Source organism: Gopherus flavomarginatus, chromosome 2, assembly GCF_025201925.1.
Source record: "Gopherus flavomarginatus isolate rGopFla2 chromosome 2, rGopFla2.mat.asm, whole genome shotgun sequence".
NCBI lineage: Eukaryota > Metazoa > Chordata > Testudines > Testudinidae > Gopherus > Gopherus flavomarginatus.
In genome coordinates, this window is record NC_066618.1 from 41,592,609 (window position 1) to 41,612,711 (window position 20,103).

Here is a 20,103-nt window from a genome sequence, read left to right on the forward strand (position 1 = left end):
ACAGACACCACTTAAATCCTCAAAATATGAGTACACCGGGGTGGGGCAATTGCTTCCTAAACGGACAAGCAAAACAAACAAATAAATATTCGTTCTTCTCTTTCCAGAGTTTAATCAAAAGAGTTTGGGGGTACAAATGAAAAACCAAACCAGAGTTCTCCTTCTGATGGTATGGTATACAGAAATAAGACACAAAGGCCTTGGCTGAGTTGTGCTCAGTACAGGGCCTGAAAAGGTAGGGCAAAATGGCTTAAAGCTGCTGCCTTTGTGCTTACCCAGTTTTAGTAGCAACTGGGGAATGCTTTATGCCAGCCAGAGATTCGCTTATGTAAAGGGAATCCTCAGCTGCCATCCTCTGACCCAAATTTTTGTTCTTCCAGTAGTGCCAACTGTGGCACCCAGTCTGCTATCAAGCTGAGACCAGCATTTCCCCATAACTAACCACATCTTTCCTCGTCCTCTGGGCTCTAAGAGCAAAAATGAACTTTTTATGCCTCTGTTGTCCAGCCACTTCCCACTCTGTAGATCTAGAGGAAAATTGGGTTGTGAGCTTTGACCCTACCTGGGTAATGCCAGTGAAATTACATGAAGTCCCCACAGATCCACATGAGTAGTATAACCTGTTATCGTGTCCTTACATTAATCCCCAATTGACATTTTTTCTCTGTTAATGATTTTTAAGTGTACAATTTTGTTAGTTATACCCTATATTGTGGAGGTTACTGTTGGATGTGTGCTTTTTAAATATTAGCCAGGGCATGTGGAGGCTGGGATAGGCACTTTTTGTGGTTGTTCCTATAAATTAAATAAGGGCATGGAAAACTACAACAAAATAATGTACAGAGGGACGTCTCTGGTCATGAGAGGCTCAAAACTAGAAAAAACCAGCTGCAGGCATGAGGTACAGCAGTAGAGTTTTGCAGAGAAGTTTACAGAGGTCTTGTCTACTCTACCAGGGTAAGTCGACCTAAGTTACGCTACTCCAGTTACGTGAATAACGTAACTGAAGTTGACATAGCTTAGGTCAACTTATCCCGGTGTCTTCACTGCACTATATTGATGGGAGATGCTCTCCCATCAACTTACCTTACTCTTTTTGGGGAGCTGAAGTACTGGAGTTGACTAGGGAGCACTCTGCCATTGATTTAGCAGGTCTTCATTAGACCCCCCCCCAAATTGACACCCACTGCATTGATTTCAGCAAAGTTGATCTCCCCAGTAGTGACAACAAGGTCTTTTGACTCATAGACTTTAAGGCCAGACATTATACCTTCCCAAGCAGTGCCAGTCAAATTGCAGCAATTTATTTTTGTAATTGCAGCAAAGAAACCCAACAATGCCATGACCAATGGTATGGCATTTCAATATTATGAAAACAGTAATTACTTATTAGCTTTTATTATCGTTCAGCACTTTGACATAAACCCTACCTATTTTTCCAGGACAAGATTTTCAAAAGTGATTTTAAGTTCTTCAGTTTCAAGGTGTTCAACTTGAGACCTCTTCAATGGTTCTGATTTTCAGAAAGTGCTGACCACCAGCCCTCTGAAAATCATATCCTTTTGAGGGGTCTCAAGATGGGCACCAAAAAATTCAGGCACCCAAAATTATTAGTCACTTCTGAGAATCTTGGCCACAACTTACAAATGGGAAAATTGAAATAATAAACTTTTCCCTTTTCACTCAAATCTGGAGTGAAATCTACTCTTCCTGGGTAAAACCTGAGTGTTCAGACTCTGTGGGTGAAGTGCAAATAAATTGGAGGTGAAATCTAGCCCCAACTCAGAGCTATAACATAGGGTGACAGCTATTCCATCTAGAATTCCTGGGCTGTGACAGAAGATGCAGCTTCTTGGCACCAGATGCTTGAGATATTGGCAGCCACAGTATCTGTGTAAACAAGGAACTCTAGAACTCAGAGGAATTATTAAATGTGCTTTAAATTAGAAGGCTGATAAAATGAAACTCACTGCTGTCCATCTGGCATATATAGCTTTTGTTCTGCTGACAATCATTGTTTCCCCAGTTCCCTTCCTCTCCTACCGATCTCTTCATCATTGCAATACAGTCAGTCTAGGGACAGAGAATACATGAATTAATAAAAGTGAAAAAAATGTTGGCAAAATAATAGAGGTTACCTGTTAATAATGAGACCCAATAAATCTTTTTCTGTTTTGATTCTGTGGCATAGTGTACATAAAATGACTTTTTAAGAAAAGGAAACAAGTATTTAAAATTCTGGGAGGAGGTGGGTTAAATATAAGTATTTTCTTAAAAAGCAAAAATTATCTTCAGGGCTTGCATTTGATTGGTACAAGAGCATTTGTCAAGTGCTGGCAATCCCTTACAGTGCATCCAGACTATTACACTATTATCATACAACCTATAGTGTAAAAGACAATAATGCAAAGTTAAAAAAAACATACTGGGCAACGCTATGTATCTGCAATGAATATAACTCTGTTAAAGCAGCATGCTACTGTAGTTCTGGATTTCTGCAAAAAAAGATTTGCAATCAGAACTGCTAGTACATGGAGACAATGTTAAAAAGCTAAACCTACCTTTTCCAGCACTGCCTTCTGTGGTAGTCAATGTTTTCATTGAATGAAAGGATGCTAAATAAGACAAGTTGAACTGCTTGCATAAAGCTTGACTCTGCCCCAGGTTACGGTGGCTTAGTCATATTTGTTCGGTTTACCTCCTGTGCAATAAATGTCCAGTCAACTTGTATATAACGATCTCTAAATGGGAAATTCCTGGCCCACTTTGCATAGTCAAATAAACTCCCATCTGTCCAAAGATAATGGTCCTCCTTGTTAATATCGTTCAGTCCAATCCAAGTTTCAGCCATGACATCCTTCAAATGAAAGGTGAGGAAAGCTGCAAAAACCCCAGAGGTATATGTTTTACAAAAATGGATTCCTTTACTCCAGTCTCTGAAGACACCAGCATACTCAAAACTCGAACAATGGTAAAAAATAATAAAAATAAAATTACTGCTCAAGTATTGAATTAAAAAAACTTGCAAATGCTACATTTTATTACTCTAGATTATTGCCTGACGGTGAGATTGAAAGGAATGTCTGTTACAATAATAGTAATTTAAAAGAGATAGGAGGATTCAATTAAGAAAAGTACAAGTAAAGGTTTTCAGTGTGAAAACCCTAACCACAGCCCCTTGGGAGAGGACACAGAAATAGTACAGCTACAAAACAGGTAATTTGTACCCCACACCTAGGAACTGCTGTTTAGTACCCTCTATGCATAATGTGTTACAGAAGGCATTCAAGTACTATCGAGATGCATGCTAGCATCGAACTTTGGAAGTTAGGTGGTGTGAAGGGGCACGGCCAGATGGCTACAGTAAAGTACTGAGAAACAGGTATGTTAGTCCCAGGCTAAACAGATCTCTAGTACCCTGGTAACCAAATGGCAGTTGCTCCAGGTTAATCAAGGTACCTGGGGCCAATTAAGATCTTTCTAGAAGGCAGTAGAGATAGCTACTTTAATTAGAACACCTGCAGCCAATCAAGGCAGGCTAATCAGGGCACCTGGGTTTAAAAAGGAGCTCACTCCAGTCAGGCAGAGAGGAGCGGCAGTGTGTGTGAGGAGCTGGGAGCAAGAAGGCAAGGAGCTGAGAGTGAGCGAGTGTACTGCTGGAGGATTGAGGAGGACAAGCGTTATCAGACACCAGGAGGAAGGTCCTGTGGTGAGGATAAAGAAGATGTTTGGAGGAGGCCATGGGGAAGTAGCCCAGGGAGTTGTAGCTGTCATGCAGCTGTTACAGGAGGCACTAAGGACAGCTGCGATCCACAGGGCCCTGGGCTGGAACCCAGAGTAGAAGGTGGGCCCGGGTTCCCCTCAAACCTCCCAACTCCTGATCAGACACAGGAGGAGCTGAACCAGACTGTGGGTTCCACAAGAGGGGAAGATCACTGAGGTGAACAAATCTGCCAATAAGCGCAGGACCCACTAAGGTAGAGGAGGAACTTTGTCACAGTGGGTATGAGACATTTTTCTCAAAGTAGTTTTCATTAATTCTTATATTAACTATTAGCTACAAAGGCAGCGTAGTTTACTGAAACAGCCTCAAAATTACAGCTACATAAACTACAGTTTATGATTGTTAGAGATGGGTAGATGTCTCATCTAGTACCAAAGGGACCAGATATTATACCTTGCACTTCTTCATTATGTATAGAAGCCAGGTTTCCTCCTAACTTTACGCAAGTGTTTCGTGCAGCATGCCAAGTCAGTCTCTCTGCTTCGTTGGAGCCGAATATTTTATAACACTGTGGGGGAAAATGGGACATTTTACTGTAAAATGCCAAAGAAGGCATAAACCATGAGATTTGACCCAGTCCTTGTGCACATGCATACTGAGAACAAAGAGTGGGGGAATGTTTGTAATGTCAGATAAAAAGGGGTGGAGCTGGCAGGATGTGCAGTACTTCCACCCCAACAGGCCATCCAAGATGAGCGTTGGAGAAGAACTTATGATTTAGAAGGTCTATTGATAAAGGACATTGATTTCAGGGGTGAGCTAGAAGGAATGAATTCTCTAAGAGCGTCCAAGCAGGAACTATGTCTGGTCCAAGTTCATCAGTGAGGTTAGGCAATAATTGTAGAATAAGGTGAAATGTAACTATCCATGTCCAAAGGGGAGAAGGAACTGAACAATACAATGCAGACTGGCTTAAATCCAGGCCTGTTTTGGCAGCACTCTGCTGTTTGCTGTTTGTTAGTTGGGAGAGAGTTGTGATCTAACAGACAGAGCACTGGACTGGGATTTAGGAAACCTATGTTCTATTCCTGGCTCTGCTGCTAGCCTGCTAGACAACCTTGGGCAAATCATTTCACCTCTCTTGGTCTACAGTTTCCCAACCTGTAAGAATGGGATAATGATATTAACTTCCCTTGCAAAGCGCTTTGAGAGCTACTGAAGAAAACTGCTATATAAGAGTTTTTTACATCATCATCATCATCATGATCATAAAACCTGTTTTCTTTTATATGTACTTAACCTTTAAAGATCTAGGAATGTGCTCTCTGCTGGAGGCAGCTGCCATTTTGGTTATGTCTACACTTATAGAGACGTGTAGAAAGCAGACTTTGCATGCCCCCTGGCATGGGTATAAACAGCAGTGTAGATGGTGGGGCACTGCTTAGGTGAATAAAGATGCATCAGAGCCTTATGGTACATATCCTACACAACTCTACTCACCCAAGCAGTGCCGCCCCTTTTTTTTTTAAGCAGTGTAGTGTCTCTCTGCCTTCCTGTTGACTGAGCTTTTCCCAGCCACAGAGAGACTCCAACAGCAGGGAAAGGCTCCACCAGGAGTGAGGCAGTGAGGAAAGATTCCAGCAGCTCCATGCTGCCAGAGCCTTTCCCCCTACCTCTCCCTTGCCAGAACCTTTCCCAGCTTCTTTCCCACTACCAGAGCCTTTTGCTGCCACATGGAGCTACACACCACAGTGTAGACATAGCCTGCTTTTCACTGTGGTATACAGCTACATGCATCCTATGTGCCAGAGCTGCAAGTGTAGACAAAGTCTTTGCGTTCAGTTCAAATGGAGCCTGTAACAAAGGAGACACACACTGTGCTTTCTTATGGAACACATTGTCTTCATGAATGTGGCTAAAATTCAGAAAAAGAAAGTCACTTAGACTGAAAAATTATGAATGCTATTTATCTCTTGAAAATATTGTTGTCTAAGGACTGGTGAAAGAATAGAAGAATGGTCTAAGAGAAATAAGCGGAGGATTTTACATTTGAGTATTTCTAGTAGGTTTGCTTTAGTGATAAGAAAGGGGTCTGCTCTGGAGCAAACTTTGTGTACAGTATCTTTGGCATTTCTGCTTTCCTAGATCTCTCTCAAGTCTAGGTGTCTCATTAGCATATAAAAGTTTTTAGGCCAAAACTTTCAGCTAGCATAAACCAGCTTTGAAGTGAAAGGAGCAGTATCAATTTACACCTGCTGATGCTCTGACCCATTGGGTAATCAATCTTTTGTAAAGTTTAATCAGCAACTAAGTCTCCCCATTCAGTTGGTTTCTGGGATAGTTTGGGCAGTGACCCAGTTAGACATAAAATGAGAAGAAGGTTTTTCATTCAGTGCATATATATTTAGCAGGAAGATCTGACTCTTTCTGCAATGCTGATACAAAAAGTTCTCTCTTTGATTTGTCTGAGTGCTCATTGACTGAAGAGGTATATTCTTCTTAATGAAACTTGCTACTTCTCTCTTTTACCTCTCTTGCATAAGGGGAGTAGTTCCTTATTACCATGTTCTTGTGGTAATGTCTATTTCCATTTACCACAGCCAGGGAACAAAGTAGTATTTTCACAAGAATATTTGTTTTCCTTGTCAGCTATTAGTTTGCTGATATTTAAGCTGACAACATTAAGATGTTCTGCTATTTATTTAAAGTGGACCTACTGCATTTTTTCCAGTTCACTCTCATTCAGAAAACTGTTTAGACTTCCTGCTCAATAGAACAGTTGGTATTTTCATTCACTAAACTTGTCTAAAACAAATCCAAATAGCAGAAAAAAGAACTATAACTTTGGTTTAGGCCTACTAACAAATACAAAAATCACTCCTCTGTTAAAGGCACTTAAAGCACTCAAATTAATTAATTAGAGATTTAAATATGAGTATGACATCACCAAAATGGCCCAACCATCCAGTTAGAATGCAGTTTTCTGTATAGAATGCTATATAAGATAATAATTCATTTGTTCCATATTTAATTTCCTTGAAAATAGTGTAGACGTTTATTACTGTACCTTATTATTAAACAAAAGCCAGATTTCAGGACATCCTCCCAGAGGAGAAGGTGTTGTTGGAGCAAATTCTGAGTGAGTAGAATGGTTGTACCTTTCACAAATAAAGGCATTTTTAATACCACAGTTTATGTCATTCCAAAAGCCTGGAAATAAGTTAAATAGAGAAAATCACTTTTGGAGATTGACATTTGTAGTATCACCCTCAGAACGGTGAGACTCCGACATTGTCAGTTAAACAGAATTGAGATTTCTTTGGAGGCTTCATCCCACCCCTATCACAACTCATTTCTTAACATTTATCCAAAAATATTGTCACATTACTCACCAAAATCTTTGTTCATGACCACACAGTTTTCATCATTATTTGCAAAGCTGGGTTCGTTTGGGGCCCAGGCTAGATAGTTCACTGGGGTTCCATCCAGCCAGCTAAAAGAAACAGTATGACAGTAGCTACTGGATATCGAGCCTTATAACTGTTTTAGCATTACAGGAATCATTTGGCAAACAAATTTAAGAGAAATACCATTCGCAATAGTGAGAGTTACATGGTGAAAGCCCTGCACATCAAGTAGCGGACATAGTCTTCATTCATTATTATTATTATTATTACTATTATTTATTGTCTGTATTATGGTATCACCTATAGGTCACAACCTTGTTGTTGCTCCATTTTACTAGTACAGCCACATATATAGTAAAAGTCAGGCCCTTCCCCAAAAGCTGAGAACCTGAAACCTCTAGGTCTCACTAGTGTCCCAGTCATCTCTTTGTTCCCTCAAGATTTTAGTGCTGGGGTGGGAGCATGTCACTGTATGTTTGGTCTTCATTTGTTTTCTTTCTACTTGGCATGCTGATGTGGAAGAATGAACTTATTTCTAGCAGCTCATTTGACCTCCCCTCCTCTTAATGCTCCAGTGACGGTGAGGGAGCTGGCATTGGCAATGCTTCTCCTCCATTCCCATCTACTCCAGAAAACCCTTTCCAAGTATGTTTCTAAAACAGTAATGATCCACAGAGAGCTGTCTGGTCCCATCCTGTTCTTGTTTCCTGCTGAATCAATGGGAGAGGATGATGAAATGAAGAGTACAGGTTGACCGGGGTCAGCAACCTTTCAGAAGTGGTGTGCCGAGTCTTCATTTATTCACTCTAATTTAAGGTTTTGTGTGCCAGTAATACATTAACTTTTTTTAGAAGGTCTCTTTCTATAAGTCTACAGGGCCGGCTCCAGGCCCCAGTGCGCCAAGCGTGTGCTTGGGGCGGCATGCCATGGGGGTGCGCTCTGCCGGTTGCCGGGAGAGCGGCAGGTGGCTCAGGTGGAGCTCCCGCAGGCGTCCCTGCGGAGGGTCCGCTGGTCCTGCAACTCCGGTGGAGCATCTGCAGGCACGCCTGCGGGAGGTCCACCAGAGCCGCGGGACTGGCGAGCGGCAGAGCGCTCCCTGCAGCATACCACTGCGCTTGGGGAGGCGAAATGGCTAGAGTCGGCCCTGTAAGTCTATAATATATAACTAAACTATTGTTGTACGTAAAGTAAATAAGATTTTTAAAATGTTTAAGAAGTTTTATTTAATATTAATTTAAAATGCAGAGCCCCATGGACCAGTGGCCAGGACCTTGGCAGTGTGAGTGCCACTGAAAATCAGCTTGTGTGCCACCTTTGGCACTCATGCCATAGGTTACCTACCCCGATGTAGACAATACAATTGTCCTTTTTGGAAAAAAGGAAACCACACTTCTCACACTAAATATGTCCATAGCAAGGGGCACTAATCACAAGAATGAAAATCTGCAGAGTGTGGCATCTTTTGGAGGAACAACTTTACATAATACAAACAAAACAAATAAATTAGTGAAATTTAACACATAGACTTGACTTGCTCACATTTCCCCCCAAAATTCAGAAATTGAAAAAGAAAAGATTTTGTTTATATAACACTGGAAAACCACTTTCACACAGACTTTTCTGTTGAAACTAAGTTAGAGTAAATTTTTGACAACACAGTTAGCAAACCTGGAAATGGAATACCTAAGAAACTCAAATATAGCAGCACTAAAGAGCAGTCATTCATTACACACTTTAAAGATGCTTCTTTACTTACCTAAATTTTTGATCAAAGCTGACAGTTAGGCCAATGAAATATGAATTCATTCTGTTTTTAGTGTAAATCTAAAACATGAAGAGATTACACTAATTTAAAACAATTTATCTTTTATACTGAGCAGAAAACTAGAAGGGGCTCAGCCACCTTTGCGGTGCTGTTTCCCCCCTTCTTTGGATCCCAGGGGGCACCGAGAACAGATCCAGGATCCATGCTGTGGATAGGAAGTAAAGCCTGGAAGAGATAGGGTGGGAGGAATGTATAGAATAGGACAGGAATGCACATCATCTCTCTGCTCCTCAGCTCTGCATAGCTCAGACGGACAAGATAATACAGCCCAGGGCAGTATCTCCCCTCTTTACCTCCTCAGCAGCCACATACTTTTTCTCTACTCACCAAAAGTAAATAAAATCCTAAAATAAGATTGTGGGCCTGTGTTTTTCTCTGGATCATTGCCTTTATTTTCTCAACTGCTTCGCTGCGGCTCATGCCTGAAGCAATCACATCAACATCAGATGGTGTTTCATTAGGCCATTAAGGCCCTATCCTGCGTGCCTGACTCAGTCCAAACTCCCATTATCTTTGGAACTTTTGACCCTCACAAGTGGAACAGCAGCGGAGTTTGGTAATTATTATTTTGCACCGCAATTTGGCTGTTAAGAAGTTAGTTTATGTACAAATGTAAATGTAATGAATTAACCATGCTGGTCTATTGTACAATTAACTCCTGATGAGATGTGGTGTGGGTCTGAAGGGACTCTCTGCATTCTTTCCAAAGTTTCGGAAGCAGAGCGTGAGGTGTCTGTGATCACTATTTTGAACATATTTTTGAATCAATATGTCTGGCTCTTACATATCTCCATAGAAATTTCCTTTCACTTTCACTGTCAATGACAGCAAGATCTGCAAACTTCTTCTTGCAAATATCCCAAGCTTTCTCCATATGGACATTTTCTGTGCTGAAGTAGTACTGCTTGTCTTCATAGATAACCCATCCATCATCAGTGACTTCATAATCTGAAAGATAAATAAAGTGACATATGTGGTATCTGTACTGCACACGTTCTCATCATACAGTTGTATTTTTTTTCTGGCAAGAGGGAAAAATACCTACCAAACTTGGTACTTGGTTCAGGTTTTAATGGTATGCCTGTAAAACAAAATATCAGCATGAGCTATGTTTCAAACACTTATTCAAAGAAATTGGTTTTGTGCAGTAGCTAATGACAGTGACTTGCAGGGGAAAAAAGGGAATCAAGCATTATCTTATGCACTGCACAGGTTTTTGACATGAACTTCACAAGACTAACATAAAATATATTTATCATTTAGAATAATATCATTGAAAAGTTACATTTGAAGAAAACACACATGTCCATAGAAAGTACTGGGTTGCAATAAGTATGCACTCTGTATAGTACTTTTAAATGTGCTCTAAAATATATTGCCTTAGGTGAAATCCATGGGTTCAGACCCTCAATGTTACTACTTAGACAGAAATTAATTATTTCATTAACATTCTACGATATGGTAGGGGTCAGAGCAAGCCATTGCAGGCCTGTGTCAGCAGTGATGCTGCCATTTACATCGGTGCAAACCAGACACGAGGATTCAAAGCTTGACATCAATTTTTTTCAAAAATATTACAAGTAATTCTCCATGTCCTCATTGACTTGTGCTATCTTGATGGTTTGGTTTGTGTTAGAAAAGTGGAGTTTAAAGAGGAAATTTAAAGACAGAGAGGGTAGGCACCTTGCAGATGAGTTCAGGGGAGTCAAACCAAGCAGAGAGGACAGTGTGGAAGAACCCATGGAGGTGACTGTTTGAGAAAGTAGGAAGGAGTCAGACAAGGTGGGAACACTGGCAGAGTGAGAAGGAAGTGATGCAGGAGGATACGTTGTAAGCAGTGCTTAATTTGTAATGAAAGAGGTGCCGGGGCTCAAGCAGTTTTTTTTTACATTCATAACTGATGCAGCAAGCCCAGAGGTGCTGGGACTACAAACTGCCAAACCTAGAGGTGCCGGGGCTCAGTGCAAGCAAGCCCCTGGTACAAATTAAGCACTGGTTATAAGGGCTAGATTTACATAGATCCCCAAAGCCTGGCTCTAACAGAAATTGTAACAGAACAGTCCTTATGCCCTAGTTAGAAGATGGACAATGAGGAAGAAACCATCCTGTCCCTTGCCCAGTTCTGGCCCCTTGAAAATTCTTCTTCTTTCTTCAGTATGCCTACTGGGGCGGGTTGCACAAAGGCCATTACTTCTGTTGTTACCTTTCCTCCTTCCTTCTTTGATTTTGTTTGAGGGGAAGATTTTATGAAATAGTATGAATGAGAAACAGACTTCCGTAGGCTATTGCTTCAATTTGGGATCTAATGGTCAAATAACCTTAAGTTTGTCCTGTAGTGATCACATACAGTATTGTTTGTGGTCATTGTGATTTATAATTATTTTAAAAGTGATTTATTATAATTTTAGTTTTTTTCATATTTTTTCCCACATGGTGACATTACAGGGCAGAGTTAAGGTTGTTTAGGTGCCTTAATTGTGCATTTTCCAACCTTATCATATTTGGATTTCTTCTAAGTATGACCTGAACTCTGAATTTCCTGGATTTGTAATGCTTAGTTTGAACACAATTTCAATATCCCTGAAATCTAATTTCTCTAAATTACTCTAAAATTCTTCTATCCTTAGTTCCATCTTAACCTAGTTGGTTTTCTTTGTCTTATTTTTTAAAATTACTCAGAATCTCATACATGAACAGTAACCAAGGAACCCAAAGAGGATGTTTCCATTGAGTTGAAGATATGCAGTAGCAGCCTAAAATAAATTTTTCTTGCTTTTAACATTTAAGGGTGATTTGCCAGTGCAAAATAGCCAAAGCCCCTGATTAATTGAGATGAGTTTACATGTGCTTCACGTTGCTAGAGCAGTGCAAAGCAGCTAAAGCATACTGGTGAATTTGGCTCTCAGTTTACAACTGACATTGGTTTAGAGCGCTGTGTTACTGAGGACAGCACTGTGTGAAAAGAGAGTGCTGAGTCCCAGAGTTCCAACATCTCTGCCTTTTATGGGCTCCCCCTATCTCTATGTTTCAGTTCCCCTGGCAGTGCTGCAATAGAAATAATAATGGTGATTTTACAAAATATAATAACAATACGCTAGTTTATATACTTTTACAATCACTTCCCTATGAAACAGTATGTTAAGACACTGCATGAGCAATATTGTATCGAACAAAAGACAGTCCTTTGGTCACACTGAGGCCAAATAAAAGTTAAACGTTACAAAATACAGGAACTGATAACAGAACTGCTAACCTCTCTGCAGAGATCCAAAAGTGATAGAATACTAATACTTATTCATAACAACGTTTACTTCTTTTCATTCTATTTCTGAAAGGTTGTCCAAGATGAAGATGAACTGATCAGGGCTTCCACTCACAGTTTCTCAAATCTTCCTGACAAGCCTTGTTGAGAACTGATAAACAGATACCAACCAAAACATAGCGTTCAGAATGCTAATAAGAGGCTGCACAGAATGTGCTTGCTCAGTTGGTACACAGAAGCCAATATTCTGATGACATCCTAGTCATGAGTAATTTACTAGAAAAATAACTTTGATTAATCAAATGACAAATGGTTTTTAACATGACAGTCCAGTACAATGACAAATGGTTTTTAAAGTGACAGTCCAGTACATCATCTGGCGTTCCAGGATAGTCTTTCTGTCAGGATGGATCTCAAGGGTTTGAAAGATTCATTGCCTGGGGCCAGCTGCTGCCATCCCTCACCTCACCCTCAGCCAGTTTTTTGTGTGCTCCCAGCTTTCCTTTTATTTTAGGGGCATGGGTAGTGGGTGCTTTCAAACTTGCCTCGAAGATATTTCTGTACCACAGATGACATTGTCCCTCTCTTCTCGTTCAGACAGGTTCTGGTGCCCATGGCCTCTGCTTATGTACTCAAATACTCAACTAGGGGGAGGGGGCAGAAATTCTACACACAACCGGGGAGGGGAGGGAAGGAAAATTAGGCAGAGGGTCAAAATAAGCTAAATATTTCTTTTATCTAGTATTTGTTTCAGTATCGGTCAGTTATTCCTATAACCCTTATTTCTCCCAATCCCTGCACTCCCAGGAAAACAGCACCTCATGGTACCACTCACTTTTGGGTTTTGCTAGAGTGTGGTTGACATTGGGGCATCCTATGAGCCACATGATAAAATTGGGCTTTGGGGTCAATCATGTTGCCACAATGACCTTTTGCAGATTTTCTACTGCTGAGAGCCCTGTCCCTTGGACAATGCTAGTATAAGCTAAATCAACCTCTATTTTTAACTCCTTGTCAGAGTGAGTGATTTTTACACCAACTAGTCCATTCACTTTTATTATATTCTCAGACAATATAAAACAGAGCTACTTTTGCTCAAGGAAATTGAAGCTCTATACCTCCTGCCTTCCAGCTCTGCATTGGACAAAACTGATCCAGATAAAGGAAGGAGATGAGAAAGAGAGATAGGCATCCTTACACTGCAAACCTTTTCAATATATGGGATAGTGAGCTACGGCCACAGATAAAATACAAATGACCTTTTTTGACCTTCTGTACTCTGTATTTAGTTAAGAGATCAGAATTCACGGCTCTGCTCTTTGTTTACTGTGTTCCCTTTCTGTGCTTTCACACAAAGAGTGATTCTCAGTGTCCCACCTATTTTTAATTTTAGTTAGTCCAGCAAACTGACTGTACTTTGTTTATATTGCTCTAACTAAATAGGTTAGTAGTCCTACCTTTTTTTATTTCACAAATCCAGTTAAGTAAATGCTCACAATACAAGTCATTCCACTGCATTTTTGGACTTCCCTGAAATGTTCCACAATGTTCAATTCCTTTGTCATTATTGGGTTCTTCTTCATTCCAGTTTTCATAAATCACCTATGGTGGAAACACAGCTCTATTACTAGTTATTTCTATAGTTTAGAACTGCATTGTTAAAAAGCCTCAAGGGTTGATCCTTTCAAGTGTTTCATTTCTGAGGCCAGTAGGAGCAAGTGTTGTGGAACCAATAAGCTCAGCCTTTGTACAGAGGGAGATGAGCACCTTGTATTATATGCACATAGATATAGCTGAAAAGGGCAACCCTAATGGGCTGAAGAAATTACATCTACTCCTCTTCATCAACTAGTTGATAACTATGACTCAGGGCTGCAGTGATGAGGTTGTAAAAGGGTGTAAAATCAGAGGAAGTGTAGTACATCCCTATAGAAGCACTCTATTTTACCTATGTCAAAGTCAGTTTATCATCTCCAGGCTGAGGTCAGGGCCTATTCTCACTTCCATGAGGTGGCAAACTAGTTTTGATAGCCCAGCCTCAGACATGAATAGGTCCTGTTGGAAGCAGATTGCTCTGAGGGGTAATGCTGACCTAGTGGGACATTATAACTGTCTTTGAGCCACATATATCAACCTATTAACCATCAAGGCTCCCTTCCCCCAAATCTTCCTTCCAGATTGATATCCATATCCATATATTATGAAGCAGCAAGGCCACTAGAGCATGGGTGATGGAAGACATTTTCCAGTTTGAATGTATCATGGGATTCAAATTGTGTGTTCCTGTTTTATGGTTGTGTGGCTGGGGTGGAAGTGATTCTTTTCCTCCATCATAGCCTCTGTGAAGACTAAACCACTGCACTTGTTTAGTGCAGTGGCAGAGAGTGTTCTATGGAACTGGGTATGAAAGTTTAGGCAGGCATGGGAAAGGAGTAAGAAAAGGCTCAGAAAAGATTACAAAAAAGATATTATAAAAGCCAGAAAGACAATGATAGTCTAACAACTAATATACTCACTGGAGAACCATCAGTCCAGGTATATCCTTCATCAGGATTCAAGTAAATCAAACCCATCCAGAAATGCTGAAAGATAAATCCTTTGTCCCTAAAATATATTATATGATTTGATATGTGGTTGTATATAATAGGACAATGATATAAGCCCTTTATACAAAAGACGTTTTAGAACTTATAGCAGTTCAAAAATTTTGTAATCTCTATAAAGTTATATCATAAAAGGAACCTACAAAGGAAGAAAATGTGTTTATATTCATTTGCCTTTCTTCATGATGTACAATGATGTATTCCTCTTGGAAAAGTGTTTTCTCCTTGTTTTCTATCATAGACATATTGGCCCATATTCCACTCTGTTCGTGTTACTCCAGTAGGAGAAAAACATCCCCATCTCTCCAGAGGATATAGAACCAGCTCCTACCCTAAACCTGTCACAGTTTCCATGTGAGGCATGCTGGTCTCTGACAACTCTGAGCTGATAGACAACTCCTTGTGAACCATTACCAGCTGGTAGAGTTTAGAATAGCCGCTAGCAGCCACCACAGAACTGGCCCAATGATCAGAGTGTCATGATCAGCTCCTGAGGGTGCTTCCTGTCTATCACACCAAGTAGGTCTTGACTGCAACAGATCATCAGGCCCACTGGGAATATAAATATTTGTCATCCTTGTGTTTGATGGAGAACAACTTGAAGGACCAGAGAAGTGAGAGGGAGCTATCTCAGCCCTCTATCAAAGTGGTGAGAGGTGCAGGCTTTTCTCTCAACTATATCTTAGGAGTTTGGATTAAGAGATTTCAACAAAATTTAAAACAAAAATAGTTAAATTGTTCTACAATTCTTTAACTAAAAATCTGTTTCTCAGTGCTTAGGTTTCACTTTCATGATACTCATTATTATTTCCAGTGCAGTAGCAGATACAGTCTCAGACTGAGATCAAGGCTTCCTTGTGCTCTGTATAGCATAAACACATCACAGGAATGAGTTCCTGACCCAAAAAGCTTATAGCTACACTAAGCCATAGATTCTTCCAGGAAAAAAGGGTAGACAAGATCTAGATCTCTAATCTATCTATTGGTAGACAGATGACCAAGCAAAAGAAAAATGAAAAAAGCAAATTAAAAAACAAATACATCCTACATATTATTATATATAAAATTAAAATGGACAAAGTGTCAAAAAGTCTCTTTCCCACTCTTAAATCTATTGGAAAAATAAGTTTATAGTACACCATCGCCTGGCAATTTAAACAACAAGAAAAAACAAACAAAACCACCGTCTTGTATATGCCAATGACAGCCTTTGATATGAATTCCCTGGAAACACCAGATGTTGAGACTTTGTACCATTTGTATAGAGTTACTTTTCAGAGTACAGCCACACTTAAGTGGCCTGGTTTTGAAAGAAGTTTCACAGCAACCTCAATTTTTGTGGACACATTTTGGCACCTGCTCATGCTAGCAGTTAGAGGTCTAACTACCTGATTTGTGGGCGCAGTCATGCAGTTAGATGCCCAATTTTAGCATTTACATCTGCAAAACAAAACAAAACAAAAAACAAAAACATCCTAACAACCATCATCAACTTTTGATAGTCAGGACATAAAGCTCTTCTAATTGTTAGTAAATTTGATATATTATCAAAAATTAACTCTGCATCACTTTTAGAAGTCTCCAACCCACACACAGACATTTGCACATCAAGTTCCTGAATTCTGAGATTCCTGTTGCACCCAAATTCCTGGGGTTTATTTTAAATATAGTAATTAAAAAATAAGTGAGGTATAATGATGAAGATATAATGAACAGATATTTACTTGAAATTAACCCTTTCAGGCATTGCTGTGCTCAGCATTGCAATGCATAACTCACCTAGAAGGCAAAGTCTTATTGTCAAAAGGGATTTAGGCACTTAGGAGTCTAAATTCCATTAACTGTGCCTAAATCCCATTTGAAAGTGAGATTTAGGTTTCTAAACCCTTTCAGAATGAATACAAGAGTGTTTTTGTTACTCTTCTTATACATGTCATTAAAGTGAAAGAATAAATAATTTTGTAAATACTCACAGAACCATCTGCCATATTAAATGCTTTACTTCTTTTCTGTTGATAGTGATCAAGTGTCCTCCTATTTCTCTACAAAAATCTTCAGCTTCAAACCATGATTTCTTTTGGTTTCCTTCTCTCACAAAAATCTAATGAGGACATATTTCACAATAAGCTACTATATAACAATATCCTCCCTATGTAATAAAATCAAACAACACCCTGTGCAGCTACCTTCTCAGTAGTGGGATTTCATACAATCCAGCTAACCAAATCAAAAGAACACCCAGAAGGAAAATAACACCTGGAATATGGATTATAGAATGCCTAATTCTTAGTGTCCATTGTTTCACTTTGTTTGAGCAAAAGTACAGGGTACGACTGAGAAGACCCATAGCTGTAACAATACACAGAGAGGGAAAAGGCTAGTTTGTATAATTTAATAGGAGCTCTGACCACTGAAACTGGTGAAGAAAAACAGAGTGATTATACCTAAATATTCAAGGGGTCTGAAAATCAGGAGATTACTGAGAAATAACTGGAGCAAAACCCAAAGTAATGGGCATGAAAGAGAGATGTGGATGTAGGGCTCAGTCCTGCAAGGTGCTGAGCACTCTGGCCCTGACTTTAAGCACATGCTTAAGTGCTTTCCTGGATTGTGGGCCCGGAATGCTCAGCACCTTGCAGGACTGAGCCCATAATTAAGGTTATTTAAGTCTAGGGGAAGAGGTCTCAGCAGCAGGAAAGTATTTGATCTCATAAATGGTAATCCAAATAAGTAAATAAGAATCTGAGTGTGACACAATGTAACGGAATTACATAGTCCCTGAAGAGTAAGAGCTTAACCTCAGCTTTGTTTACTCTTTATGCTTGCCCAGGTATACAAGGGGAAGAGTGTAAATGAATGCTTGGGAGACAGAGGTGGAAGAATGCCTCTGGGAAGCTCTGGCTAGGAAGTCACTGATTCACTTTTGCTTCTGTAAATTACTTTGCTTTCTTGTACATATTATCTTAATATAGTCTTTGTGAGGAATTTTATCTTTTAAGTAAATAGGGAAAGCACTTTTTAAATGTTAATGTTTTATTTGTCTAGGTGCCACCAGATGCCAAATGTGAAACTGAGTTTGTTTGCTATCACAGTATGTGCTTTATGCAAAAAGTTTGGAGTGGTGCCAGGTTCCTATGTCTATTCATGGAAAATGTTATCTTAACGCTGTTGCCAACCCTTATGATTTTATCGTGAGTTCCACACAATTCGATTAGCTGAGAATCTCAGCTTTCATTTAAAAAGAGAAAAGTATGTTTCAAGCCCTCATGGTTGAGGGGAAAAGCTTGAAAACAATGTAAAAAAGAACCTAATTTTTTTTTTAAAAAAAAACTCATGGTTTTAAGCCAATATCATGATTTCTTGGAACCCTGACTCATAATTTTCCAAGACTTGGTGTTGACAATAGTGTTGCGAAATGGAATCTCTAAAAGTTGTGCATTTCACTACACAATGCAGGTTAGGGAACAACTGAGAGCAGATTTTAACTTTCAGTGCATGGGATGGACAGTGTGTAGTGAATGAGGCAGGAAAGTTTAGCACTTACTTTGAAGCATGAGCTAATAAAATTGCTTGAATCCCAGCCTTCAGGGCACATGGGGGCAAGAGTTGTTAGTGGAATCAGAGGATGTGTCATGCCCTCAGCCGACCGTTTGCAGAGAAATTTTGCTGTCTTCTCACAACTAAGAACATCCCATAATCCAGCTTCAATTCCAGTTCCCATGGCAACACAGCCTGATTTTCCTCCTTCATGAAAGAAATTTTAAAAACTTAATTGAAAATTACATATTTCTCTCAAAGAAATTAAACTTCTGTTTCCATTCCTATTTGGGTTTGTTTTTCATAAGCCAAAGGATAGAAATTCTAATGCAGGTGCAAAGTCACTTGGGTCCAGATTTTTTAAGATATATAGGCATTGCTGTGCTCAGCATTGCAATGCATAACTCACCTAGAAGGCAAGGTCTTATTGTCAAAAGGGATTTAGGCACTTAGGAGCCTAAATTCCATTAATTGTGCCTAAATCCCATTTGAAAGTAAGATTTAGGCTTCTAATTGGTTAGGTGTTGCAACACTGAGTGCAACAATGCCTACATACTTTTAAAAACCTGGGTCTTGGTTCCATGTGTCACAGGAATACACAGAACAGTAGCACAGGCACATTAAGAAATCCCATGAGCCCATCTCTGCCAAATGGTGAGAAAACTCACAAAAGGTGAACACTGATAGTCACTTTTTCCCACCCTAGTGTGACCATTTTTAATCTAATAATCTATATATTCGCCATTATTTCATTTCTCGACTAAGCACCCTATAGGTCTAATTGTTTGGCCACTTATGTCTAGCACTAATTTTCCCCAGTGTGATGAACTATGTCAACCATTAATGCTATGATAAAGTTCTGAAAATGTTAAGGCCCCTTCAGCCCCTGCTTAGCATTGTCTCTAGACCTTCAGAGCCCCTGCTTTCACAACTACACAAGATGGAGAGTAGCAGTCTGCTAATCTTAATGTGGCTCGCCTGCTCCTTACTCCTCCCTTACTCCCCTGCAAGAATACAGAAGAGGGCCCATGGCTGAAACCTGTCTAATCCACCAGAGGACGGAGAGTGGAAATTCATGGGAATTTCAATATTCAGTCTTAACACATACTAAAACCACAGACAGCACATATCGCACAGCACTGCAGTACATACCAGGCATTGCTGAATTCCAGTGAGTGAAGAGAACTGTTTCACCATCGGTCCACTTGAAAGTCCCTTGTTCCTCTACATCTGCAAGACCGATCCAGAAATATTTTTCAGGCCTTAGCCCAATCAGACTAATCAGATAGGCTTGTTCATTTCTGTTAAGGAAAATAATGTTTCAAAACTAAGATTTAATCATGGCTTTTCTCTTTAATGAAATCATTCAGAACGGAAAACTTGATAAAAGAATTAAAAGATGATAAAATGGTTGGTTTAAATCTATTAATTTATACTTTGAACAAATTCAGCTGCTGACACCAGAAAGGAAGCATGATAATTATGGCCTATTAATAATTTGAAATGATTCCTTCTCCTCCTGCACAGTATAAGACATTATACGTTTGTCTGAGAGTTAGAAGGAAGAAGGCAGAGACAGATCCTAATATGGTCATGGTGGAGCTGCTGTCCATTAGTTCCTTATGTGTTGCATTTTGTTTTGTTGTTTAAATTTGGGGCTACCACTGCCTTAGGAAACAGAGGGCCATATGCTGAGAAAGACCCCACAAACCTTTATCCTCTAATTTTTAATAAAGGAATGTGAT

At 39.8% G+C, this 20,103-nt stretch overlaps 1 protein-coding gene across 1 annotated transcript in view; it reads right to left on the bottom strand.

Moving 5' to 3' along the window:
- The window catches only part of LOC127044533 (macrophage mannose receptor 1-like), a 53,232-nt gene that overhangs the window by 15,597 nt on the left and 17,532 nt on the right, over nt 1-20,103 (bottom strand). Inside the window, exons 9-21 of the mRNA XM_050939514.1 lie at nt 19,511-19,659; nt 18,366-18,565; nt 16,795-16,922; nt 14,735-14,822; nt 13,676-13,820; nt 10,002-10,037; nt 9,741-9,904; nt 8,888-8,955; nt 7,117-7,217; nt 6,792-6,934; nt 4,178-4,292; nt 2,699-2,880; nt 1,971-2,073 (exon numbers count right to left, since the gene is read on the bottom strand). Of these exons, the coding sequence (XP_050795471.1) occupies nt 1,971-2,073; nt 2,699-2,880; nt 4,178-4,292; nt 6,792-6,934; nt 7,117-7,217; nt 8,888-8,955; nt 9,741-9,904; nt 10,002-10,037; nt 13,676-13,820; nt 14,735-14,822; nt 16,795-16,922; nt 18,366-18,565; nt 19,511-19,659 (1,622 nt within the window). The remainder of the gene's footprint in view (nt 1-1,970; nt 2,074-2,698; nt 2,881-4,177; nt 4,293-6,791; nt 6,935-7,116; nt 7,218-8,887; nt 8,956-9,740; nt 9,905-10,001; nt 10,038-13,675; nt 13,821-14,734; nt 14,823-16,794; nt 16,923-18,365; nt 18,566-19,510; nt 19,660-20,103) is intronic.